The 12,606-nt window shown below is 34.1% G+C and overlaps 1 protein-coding gene across 1 annotated transcript; it reads right to left on the reverse strand.

Moving 5' to 3' along the window:
• Positions 1–2,478: 2,478 nt before the first annotated feature.
• LOC145092304 (external alternative NAD(P)H-ubiquinone oxidoreductase B3, mitochondrial-like) lies at positions 2,479–6,057 on the reverse strand. The gene is made up of 10 exons (XM_079030233.1): positions 5,847–6,057; positions 4,775–5,048; positions 4,502–4,708; positions 4,189–4,439; positions 3,878–4,097; positions 3,693–3,797; positions 3,346–3,615; positions 3,100–3,221; positions 2,911–3,030; positions 2,479–2,823 (listed from the first exon to the last, which is right to left on the reverse strand). The coding sequence occupies exons 1-10, from the start codon at positions 5,939–5,941 to the stop codon at positions 2,736–2,738; spliced, it is 1,752 nt and encodes a 583-aa protein (XP_078886359.1). The 5' UTR covers positions 5,942–6,057; the 3' UTR covers positions 2,479–2,735.
• Between the last annotated feature and the right edge of the window lie 6,549 nt (positions 6,058–12,606).

Consider the following 12,606-nt stretch of genomic DNA (forward strand, 5'->3'; position numbering starts at 1 on the left):
CTAAAGTGTAATCATATATAAACTAAATTTCAATATTAAAACAATATATTTACATCTACTTATAAAGTCATGTTTTTAAGTTTTAACATATTATACATACTTTATTAGTTTTAATATATTGTTGGATGTAAACCATTATCATTTTAAAGATATAATTTTGGAACAATTTGTATAAAATATTTAAAGTATTAATTTAAATATAACATTACAAGGTCAACTTAAATATAAATTTTAGTTTAACTTAAACAACCCAAAAAATATTTGGTAAATAGTTAAAAATGATAAATTGTAGTATATTTCTAATAATGATTATAAGTTGGTTAATAAGGTTAAATAAATATCAAACCTAAAATGTAATCATAAATAAACAAAATTTCAATTTTAAAATAATATATTTACTTCTACTTATAAAGTTATGTCTTTAACGTTTAACATATTATACTTAATATATTAGATATAAAATGTTATTGTATGTAAACGATTATCAGTGTAAAGTTACAACTTTTAAACAGTTTGGTAAAAATACTTAAATTGTTAATTTAAATATAAAATTACAGTATCAACTTAAATATAAATTTCGGTTCCACTTAAAAAACCAAAGACTATTTTGTAAATAGATAAAAGTGATAAATTGTACTGATAAATGAAAAAACTAAATTGTAATCTCAATTTAACTAAAATATTTCTTAAAGATGTTTTTATAGTCGTTAAAAGTTTTTAAATAAGCAACTTAAAATAAATATAAATGATTATATTGTTACCTTTAAAATCAATAAATAATTTTTGACGTTTTAAATAATTATATAGAAATTAAAACATTAAGAAAATAAATTTTAAAAACTAGTTAACAATAACAACTATAAATAACATTAACCATATATTATATTTAATTTTATTCATGTGTAACTCGCGGGTAGAAGTCATTCAAACGATTGAGATTATATAGTTATAATGGATGTATATATTATCATATAATTCAAAATAATCAATATATTATATCAATTTAGTGTACGGATTATTATATCAAATTTAACAGTAATGTTATTGCTATATTTAAAAAAAACATATGTTTGTAAAAGCTTCAACTATATAAGTGTTTATGCGCAACGCGCGGGCAATTCGCCTAGTATTATAATATAGATACAAGTATAAGAACGCAATATTACAATTGAAGATTAAATACGTTAATCATAATTTACTTTTAGACTGCACCAAATATTTACCAATGAAAATCATGATTATTTTTTGATTAAAACTTTCAAAATTAAAAAAAGTGGGAGTCCATTAGAAGGAACGAGGCTGGTTATTATGGGCCAAGAGAGCACCGGCTTGTAATCCTTCCACTGTTCGGAGCGAGAAGTATTCGCAGCTCTGTGAAGCCAGCCTAACGCATTGCCCTCTGCTCTAGGAACCATGAAGCCCAAGCCTTCGCTCGAGCCACATGATCCAACTCCAAACTTGGAACGGGCAAGCCAGATTTTGCAACAGCTTAACCCAACCAAACATGGCTCAATCTCAGTCCTGCCCACTTTAAAGCCCTCACTTGAGTCACAAGCTCACGTTACCAAGCTCGGCGACAAGTATAATCCATCTGAAATTTATAAGCAACGAAGAAGTTTCTTTTGTGGCCGATGTGGGACAAAAACAATATCTTTTAGTCTTCACATCTTTTCATTTCTGTCTATTATTCAGTTACTTTCTTCTACCATTGAATCCAAACAGTCGTCAAAGTGAATGTCAAGTGCTACTGCTTCATAACGTTTTCTTGTTCATTGATTTCAAAACTGTATCTTGGAAAAGGAGATTGTCGAACAATTATATTTTTGAATATTGGAACACAATTTCCTTCCCTTCTAGATAGATGTTTAATTGTTGCAGAAACTTTCTTATATCTCATTTTGACATTTTCCCTTCTTCACAATTCAATGTCGGTTTCTCCCTTTTTCTCCGATTCAACCACCGCCATGAATTGAGAAAATTCCACAACTTTATCAAATTAATTTTCAACTTTCATAAATTGCAAGTTGGTCTCTATACTTTTCATAAATCTCCCTTTCTTCTGAATATTTGTTGAAAATAAAATACAAAATTTATACAATATAGGAATTATTTGGATGGTCAGAGGAGATATTTATAACGATATAACTCACATAAAAAAAATTAAGTGTATATTAGATATTTAACAAATCATGTAAACAGCATATTTGTAGCGTTTGTGTGCTACTGATATTGTTACTAAGCTGGATCACTATATTTACATCTTACTTTCTTCCTTTCTTCTTTGAAATTAAAGGTATGTGATCCAGCTCTATATGTAATGTACAAATTCATTAATTGTTGATATTACTTGATTTTCTATGTTTGCCATGCTCTATATGTAATATCTTTTATATAAAACAGTTTTTAATTACTTTACAAAAAAAACCATTATTATTTCAATTCCAATCACTTGATTGAACTGTTATAACTAAATTACAGTAAACTAGAAAGCATATGACATGCCACCTTCTAACAAAACCAAAACAATGAATGTGAAGAGCAATAAACCTCACGTTACAAAATTTTGCAAAATGCAAATTCTCTCTTACAGCAACAATGATTTTGCCCTGTAATAGAACCTTATATAATGCATAATAAAAATACATAATAAACTTTAAAAAAGAAAAGTGAAATGACAAACATATCCCCCTTCCCAATTTGCTGATGATGAGGTAGGTAGGTAGGCATTGTATTATTTAGATTCTGCTGGAGTCCCTTCCAAAAACAAACCTCCTCCCCCAGTCACCCACCACCAAAAACCTAGTGCGCCAACTCACTAGCTTGCTGCATATCATTCATTCATTATAATTTTATAAAAATTAGTATTTAAAACAATATATAATAATATAACGAAAAAAAAGAAGGTACTACCTGGCATACACAGAGTACCACAGCCACTGCGTACTATGACCAATAGAAACCCAATCCCCAGGAAGTTGGGCCGCAGTTTGTTCACCACCCAGTGGTGCAAACTGCCCAAGATGCTTATACCTTAAAATTAAATAAATAATTTCAGTTTCGATTGTTTGACTAATTTTCAAAAATCAATTAATAATATACCTGAAAGGTTTGAAACGATGGCGACCAGAATCTCTGAATCTAATCGGACCTTCAGGATTCTCATCACACTCCTTCATCCTATTAAAACACTCAGCTAAGTATTCCCCTTGTTGAGCCGCCACCTAAGACAAAACAAAACAACATTAAACATTAAACGTTAAACTCAACTCACGTGTGATATTGCTATTATTATTTTTTTAACTAGTAGAATGATTTTGATTAAAATAAATAAAATCGATGGATGACCTGTGCTGTTGGAGGAAGGCTTTTCATTTTAGTATCGACTTCAGAAAGTGCTGATTTGAACTTTTCAATATCAAGAGTTGTTTGTTTTGCAGATTCACCTTGATGAGTCTCCAACAACTGGACAAAATTCTTCAGTTTTTTACTCTTTAAGTGGATCTCCACTTGTGGATACCTTTCGATAATATCTTTAATCACTTCATTAAAATCCTCCACATTCAGCTTTCCACTCCCGCTCTTATCTGCCTTACTAAATATCGCTGCAATATCCTCCTGTAACGTAATATATTAAACCAAATCAACATTTTTAAATCTTTTTAATATATTTAAAAAAAAAACACCTTACTTACCAACACTCTACGTTGATTTATGGTGGCGCAATCACCAAGAGCATACACATTCGGTACTCCTTCAACCCGAAGCCATTCATCAGTTGCCATAACTCGCCTGTTTCCCTATAATATAATTGAAAAAACAAAATTAGAAATAAGAACCCGGGTCGGGTCAAAGTCAAAATCAAAATCAAAGGTCAAACCTGGCCAATTTGCTTCATGAAATCGGTGATGACTGGGCGAGTTCCGATTCCGGTTGACCAAACAACCATTCCGTAGGGAATATGCTTAGTTTCGCCGCTTGATCGTTCTTTAAGAGTGATTGATTTATCAGCGACTTTAACCACCATTGATCCATATTTCACACTAATTCCATCTCTTTGGAATTTTTCTTCAGCAAAAGCAGTAATTCTTTTGTCGAACCTTTCACACGTAGATATAATCATATAATATTATAAAAACATCTGGAAACTTACATGTTGTTATGTTTCGAACTCTTTTGTGTAATGCTTACATGTTCAATATGTGATCACCTGCCTCCAGAAGTGTTATGGAGATGTACTTTTCAAGATCAGGGTATAACTTTATTAAATCCTCATGGAGAAAATCATGAAGCTCAGCTGCAAATTCCACCCCTGTGGGCCCACCTCCCACCACTACAAAATGCAAAATCCTTTTCTTTTCCTCCTCGTTTACACTTGGAAGACTTGCCTTTTCAAAACAGTCGATTATGCTCCTCCGGATTCTCAAAGCATCTTCTACTTCCTACATGCATATCACCAAATATAATATAATACACAAACACATATATAAAATAAACAATATACCTTCAAGAAATGGGCATTTTCAACGACACCAGGGGTGTTAAAAGTATTTGCACGTGCTCCCATGGCAATGACAAGGTAATCATAATCAACAGTGAACTCTTCTTTACCACCCATGCTATTATTTTGGGTGGGTTTGCAGTGGACTTTCTTGTTCGCTGTATCGATCTTGAAGCATTCTGCTTCTTTGAAGCCAAAGTCCAAGTTATTCTGCAATACAAAAGCAAATTCAGTAACAAAGAATGAATGGAAAAAGAAATGAGTGAAAAAAGGTACCTTTCTGACAATGTTGCGGATTGGTTCAACAACACTTCGGGCTTCAACAGTGCCAACTGTGACACTTGGTAACAAAGGGGTGAATGCGAAATAGTTACAAGGTGAGACGACTTGAATATCAAAGGAAGGATCTTTCAGGTTTTTCAGGAAGCTTGTTCCTGCCCAACCTGTTCCTAGAACTACCACTTTCTTTTTCTTGATGGCAGGTTGAGCTGCATCAGCATAAACGTTTCCAAATGGCCTCACATCAGAGTAGGCTGCAAGTCCACCACCACTGGATTCAACAAAACAGAGGATATATACATGAGTTATTAACAGACTAGAGCATTTGTCCAATTATAGTTAGCAATCAAACAACAAAAAAACAGGTTGAAAAACGATATAATGAAGCCTTGAAATTAGTTATATACCTCAATTCAAGCAAGTTGTTAAGGGTTCTCGTTTTATTTTCTATGTGAATTACATTATGGCTGGCATAAAGTGATATGTATGTAATATTAAAAACAGATGGCATCATTGGGTACATAAAACATTTCTCAGATTTGTTTTGAAAACAAAGGGGACAAATCATCATCGGCTTCAATGATGCCTCTTATCAATTAAAAACAGAGGGCATCACTGGGTACATAAAATACATGATGAAACATGAATCCATTAGTAAGCCGTTGAGAGTAATTATCATGTGTTTCGTATCCTTATACAGTAATCCCATCGTATATGTGCAAATGAAAAGATGAAACACAACAATAAGTTTCCACAAGCGAAACGCTAAGTATGCATCCTAAATTCCACCGTGAATAGAGGGAAATGGTCATGATTTAATCAACAATGCAGAGTTTCGCGTATAAAGGTTCCACAATTCTGACTCATTCCCCTGGCATTTTTTTAGATTAGTATCTATGGAAAAAAGCAGAAAACCTACGCACATCTTCACATGAGGACAACATCAATACAAACGGAAACACATAAAATCATATCACCGTTAACCGAATATAAAAATCAATTTCGATCAGGATAACGATCTACATTTCAATCACCGATCAGATAAAAGCAGAAGAACCGAAAAAGAGACCTGATGGTGCAGATTACGACAAGTTTGGACAGAGAAGGATAATCACGAAACGCATGGGAAGCTCTCTGGTAAAACGTATAGTAAGATCCTCTCATTCTTCTTCTTCTCTATTTTCCTTTCCTATCGTTCCGATCGATTAATTTTCTGCAAACCCTAGGTGTGTGATTGCGTATGTTTGTGTAGGAAGTATATATGGCAATGGAGCGGTTTTCTGCCCTTTTTTAGAGACTGTGTATGTTTGTGTGTGTTTAAACATAAGAAGAGGCGCGAGCGGTATGGAGTGATAGCCAAGTAATTTCGGAGAACTTACTCTTTTACATTACACCCCTATAGAATGAAAGTTTGTACTAATTTTTGTTGATTTTTAATTTCAAGAAACTAAGGGGAAAATGTGCTCATCTCAAGTCTTTTCTCGTATGTCCAGAAAATATAAATTTGTCACCCTCATTTGCCGCAAAGCATATAAAAGTAGTACAAATACTACACATTTCTACTTCTTATGACTCCATAAGATTTCTTTTTAAAAGTTCGGTCCGACCAAAATCTGGTAAACGTCTATTATAATATAATAATATAAGAACAACTTGGTCTAGTCTATAAGGTGCAAATTCAGTCTGTTTAGACCCGTCGATCCGAACTAGTCTTTGCACGTTTGAAAAAGTCTATTTCAAAACAAGTCCAACTTGTTTTGGACTAGACTTTTTCACCTCGTAGACTAGACCAAGCCGTGCTTATATTATACTGGACGTTTACCAGACTTTGACCTAGACCGATTTCTTAGAATACGTTTGGTTCTAGGTTTTTGAATAATGCAAAATTGGTCCGAACAAGGCCGACCCATGGGGAGTGCAACATAGTGCGTATGAACAGAGTCCCCTAAATCATAGGACTCAAATTTTTTTAGAATCTATATTAGCCTGCATTTAGTCTTAGGCCCAAATCAAATTAGGTTAACAATCTCATTTAGTCTTAGGCCCAAATCAAATTAGGTTAACAATCTCATTTAGCAGGTACACAAGACACAATGGCAAGGAGTAAGCAGAAAATCTAAAACTTCGAGAAAATAAATAAAAAAACTCTTCAATTTCTTGTTTGTTAATAACGCTTACACATGGAAAACAAATTAATGATGCCTAGTGAAGCGCCCCCCAATATTGATGATTAAATGAATACTTTAAATTTCTAAAAATTATAAATATTTATAAAGTAATCATTCAGGTGTAATGGGACCACTTTTGAAAACATGTTGGCATTGCAACGATGTGACAATCATACATGGTGCCGAGAAAAAAACGACACTCTGTTAGAAAATTTTGAAACTGCTTAAACACTCTCAATCACAACCCTTATTTGGTATTGACTTATACATTATATAATCACATGGCACTCATACATTGTTTCAAAGAAAAAACGACATTTTTTAATAAAATTTATTATTTATTAAATTACAGAAGAAACTGGGTCATATGTGTAACGTCCGTGTTTCTAGGCTAGGCATTAATGATGATGTAATAGTCTAGGTCAACCTTTGTTATTTGTTTTGAAATAATAAGATGTATAATTTAAGTATTATGTGTTTTATACATAATTATTACAATTTAATGAATTAAGGATTAAAAAATAAATGATAGATAACCCCGATATCTATGAAGAAAGTTGTGGTGGTTGAAATAAGGATTCCGGAGATATAAAAAATACCGAAATCCGAGCTATAACGAAGAAGTTATGACTTGTCGAAGTTTCGCGACAGTGCGACACAACGTTGTGTGACGTAAAAAAAGTTATTTTTCGATAAAGTGTTTTTTAGCCTTAGTAATCTAAATGAAAGTCGTAGTGTTCGTTAAACCGAGAGTGTGCATAAAAAGAACACCCAAATCTGACTTCGTATGAGGAAATTATGATTTTTCTAAGTTTCAACTTAGTTGTATGCAGCCCGAAACTCGATTTTTAGATTGATTGATTTTTAGCCGAAACAACCTAAACGAGAATCGAAGATCTTGTTGATAGTAGTTCAACGGTAAAAATACATATGAAAATAGACGTCGGATGAAGAAGTTATGAATTTTTAACGAACTTTTCCTGTCCCGGCCTATTAAAAATATAACTTTAAAAATAAAGTCAAAATTAGTCGACAAAGTCTAAACTAAAGTTGTAGAGCATAGTCTCACCTACACGTGGATATAAAGAACGTAAAAAACGGAGCTTGTATGAGAAAGTTACGAATTTTTGAATTTTGAAAATTCGGAGTACGCCCAACGTACAGGAGTACGCCCAACATACCCGTGTTTATGGTCCAGGATTGGCCACGTAGCCCTACTCTTTCGCATGATGGGCACGTGTCGTAGCCTTGACGCGTCCGGGTTGATCTCTTTGTACGCCCAACATACTTGATGTACATCCAATGTACTGGTGGAAGAGGCAGTACGCCCCGCGTACTCTAAAGTTACGCCCAGCGTAACTCGATTATTCAGCCCCTATAAATAGTGACTAATGTACAACCACAACAACAAAAAGGGCGAAAAGCCAGCGGAAATCGAGGGCAAGAAAGAGAATGACAAAAAGAAAGGAAAGAACAAAAAGAGAAAAGGGCGAAAAGGCTCGGAATCAGCAAAGAAGCAACAAACGGTGACGGTCAATGCTGCAACCACTCAAGTACCCTTCACACCACATGCTCCAGCCTCAGCTAATCCAAGTGCTCCTAGGCAGTATTCTAGGAATCTCCCAAAGTGCAACAGGTGCAACTACCACCATAATGGTGAATGCAGGGAAATGCATTGCACCAGTTGCAATCGGAAGGGTCACACTGCAAAGTATTGCAGGACCTATCCTCCCCAAAATCAGCCACAAGGAAACAACAACAACAACAGCAACCGCAACAACAACAACAACAACAGCAACCGCAACAACAACAACAACAACAACACCAACAACAGCAGCAATAACATGGGATCAAGCCCCACTTGCTACGGACGTGGAAGGACAAGGCATATCCGTCGGAATTGCCCCAACATCAACAACCTTGGGAATGATGGATAGGAAGGTGCTAGCTATGGGTCAGGGAGAAGCCGTACTGTTGGATTAATGTCTAAGTCCATAACTATATTTGGTATGTACTTGACCCGACCCGACATGGTCCATTTGGGTTGCACTTCACCGACACAATTTATATGGATAATCTTTTGAGAATAGTATGTTTATGATTAATATTAATATATTATAAGTTCTAATATATTAATATGGAATCATATTATTTAATTAGTATTGATCAAGAATTAATTTATAATTAATTAAGTGATCAAAAGGAACTAATTAAATATGGACTCTTATATATATGGAATGGGCCAAGTTCATTTATGTTGGGCTAAGCTTTCATGGATAGTCCATGGAGTGTTTAACCCATGGATCCTAGGAAATGAAAGGTCATGGGTATTAGGGTTTAACCCTAATCCTCCACGCTATATAAAGATGTCCTTGGTTGGTGAAATTGGCACTAGTGTGGTACACTAAGAAGGGTTTGCCAATTTCACTAGAGAGAACCAAGTATCCATATTCTCTAAAGTCTTCCAAGGTGTTTTGGTGATTTGTGATTCCATTTGAGGCTTCCACACTATTGGGGCTAAGCTCTTAAAGCTTGAAGACATCAAGCTACATCAAAAGGTATGTCATCTAACTAGTACTTTGTAGTATAAGAACTTCATAATATGCTAGTTAGGATTAAAGCCTTGGAAAGTTCTTATTTGCATGTATTATAGAGAAAACATAGATCCAAGGTTTATAGGGTTGCATGTACACCATAGGAGTGTTAGAATGCTCAAAACCCAACAGTGGTATCAGAGCCTAGGCTTGTTTTCTTGTTATACTTGCAAAACTGCTTAAAAAATCGAAATTGTTGCTGTCTGATCATCAGACTCGGCGAGTCCATGCCTAAAAAGTGATCAAATCGATCCAACTCGCCGAGTTGGTTCATACACTCGACGAGTTGGACCCCCAGACAGCATAAATTCGACTTTTTTGGCTGGAATTGGACTAGGAACATTACCCTAAGATGTTTTTGGACTTATAAACTTGTTTTTGATGTGGTAATGTTCATGCTAATCCAATTTCAAAGATAATTGTCAATAGATTCATGTTTTGTATTAGTTTAAGGTTTAGACTAATTACATGAAAAAGTTTGATTTGAATTATCTTGTTCTTATGAGTTGCTTAGATTCATAGAAAAGTTGAGTGAAATAGTTGTTTTCAATCCAAATTAATCTAAGAGTTGATTCTAAAATGTGTTTTTGTAACTTGTCCTCAAGTTATATGAAAAGTCACATTTAAGTTTCATAAAACTCATAAAAGTTGGCAATGGTTACAAAAGATGAAGAGTCTTGTCCTTAAGTTATGGAGGTTCAAGAGTCACTTCATTAAGTAATAAAATATGTAACCTTAATTAATTCCATAAGTTACAAAATAAAGAAAAAGTTACATTCTTTAATAATTTAAAGTCTTCCATAACTTGTCGTCAAGTTATGGAACTTGAAGAGTTTTTGGATTAAAACTACTTTAAAGACATAAGTTATGGAATTAATTAGTTTTGAATAGTTTCAAAACTTGCCCTCAAGTTTTGGAATTTGAAAAGTTTTCACTTATGAATACTTTAATTCCAAGTTAGCCCTTAGAATTTTAAAAAGTTAAAATTCAACCCTTATACTTTATAATATTATAAGTTAATATATATATATATATATATATATATATATATATATATATGTATAAGAGTAAAGTCAGTCTTACCGCTAGTACGCCTCATTCACGAAGCCGGTCTATAAGGTGGGTATAAGGTTGTTGCCTATAAAATGGCAACTTAATGGGTGTCCACTCTCACCCACCGCTTGCTTGACTGGTGGAGGGTCGTTAGCCGAACGGGTTTGACAGGACTATAATTCTCCCTTCATTAAAAGTATTAATGATAAATACTAAGTAACTAAACTCTTAATAATACCCAATCTTAGTTACTTAGGAAAATGTGAATAAGGTGCTAATCCATGAAATTACACTTTGCACTTTGTTTAAGTCGGTTAGTGGAGCGTGTGTGGTTAACCGGCACACTAACTCGTATTTAACAAGGTAGGCAAAGGGTAACTTAATGTTTATCATAGTATCGATGGAGCGTGTGTGGTTAACCGACACATCGATTGAGGGGTAAACACTTAAGGGTACCAAGTAATTTGCATGGTTACTTCACACCTTGTTTTGTGATCCTCGGCATCTCAGTCACAAATCCTGAAGGGCACACTCGAGATTGAAACATGTCATTGAATAGTTCAATGAATCTCAAAGATCTAGGAGTTTCAAAACCAATTAAAAACCTAATTATTATTTCGTGTTTCATGGTGGAAATTGGTGAATCGTCATTCACCTACCTTCAAATATTTTATAGCTTGGATTACGACATCCCTCTTCTAAGTTATAAAATAGTTTGTTGGGTCCTAGCCTTAATATTTCATATTGGGTATCATATTAAGGACTTTAAATCAACTATCTTGAATATCTCCCAAAAAATGTCTGGTTTAGACATTTATGATCTTCCCAAATCTCTTGAAACAAGCTTTCCTAAATGAAGATGATGTCCCATGGAAATCATACTTCATTCACCTCCTCCAATTATTCTCCCTAACCCATAATTTCTTGAAAAGTTTAAGGTCACTCAAGCCCTATTGGCAAGGCAAGGTCTATGTGTGGTCACATCTTGGAGATATAGTCACATATTGACAAGCCGGGAGAGTTGGGTGTCAAAGTCTTGAGAAAGTTGGTGGCTCAATCACTTTCTAAGTCACATAGTGAGTTCTTTTGGAACACCTATGAAACAGACTATGACAAGACCCTTAATGATATTATCTATTTGATAAGATCAACTTCCTAAAACTTTATGGACATTGACAATGATGACATTGGATATCTAGTAAAGCTCTTTCTTCTCAGTGGAAAGGGATCGACCATAGTCAACTGGGTTGACCAAATGGTAAAGAGAAAGGCTAAGTCTGTGATAGTCCCGTGTACCATTACCAAAGGGTCCATATGCTTATATTGCCAAAGGAAGGGGCATTGGTTGCGAATCTGCCAATTTACCTAAGGGTGTTAAAGTCAGTAAGTTTGACTCTACTTTAGGTAAAGTCCATTATCTAACTCTGCTAAGTTTCTATTCTGAGATTCTTATTACATGATGTGACTGGGCCACATGTTGATGTTTTAAGAATCAAAGAAAAGTAAAGGAACTTAAAGAAAGAATATGCTGAATTTGATCGCGTAGATGGATTTCTATCGCGTAGCTTGAAGATCGGATTCTTGAGCTACTTCTTAGGAGTTATGAGATATTGCTTAGGAATAGATAACAACAAGTTTTCATATGGATTGTAAGGATAAGTTTTTTCTGCAAAGTTTGAAAATAAAAGAAAATTTTAGATTTTATTTATTTTAAAATATCCTTACAATGGCATTTGAGGAAAAATTGTTGCTTATATGATTCCATTAATAGCAAGAGTGGAAATATGAAATTAATTCTTTCATTTGTGGTAATGTCTAAATTTACCAAATAAGGAAAGATTCTCATCACCCAAGTTTCAATTGGACCGGAACTTGGAATCATGCAAGTTGTATAGCATGATGAATGAGAACTTTCAAGTATTGGAAAATTAAGACTAATTACCTGTTCACATGGATGTGTGAGTCGAGTGAAGGACTAAGGGATCGAGTACACAGTCTTGTGCACTGATTAAGT

The sequence above is a fragment of the Lactuca serriola genome, chromosome 3, assembly GCF_051521515.1.
Source record: "Lactuca serriola cultivar US96UC23 chromosome 3, Lser_US96UC23_V15, whole genome shotgun sequence".
Taxonomy (NCBI): Eukaryota; Viridiplantae; Streptophyta; class Magnoliopsida; order Asterales; family Asteraceae; genus Lactuca; species Lactuca serriola.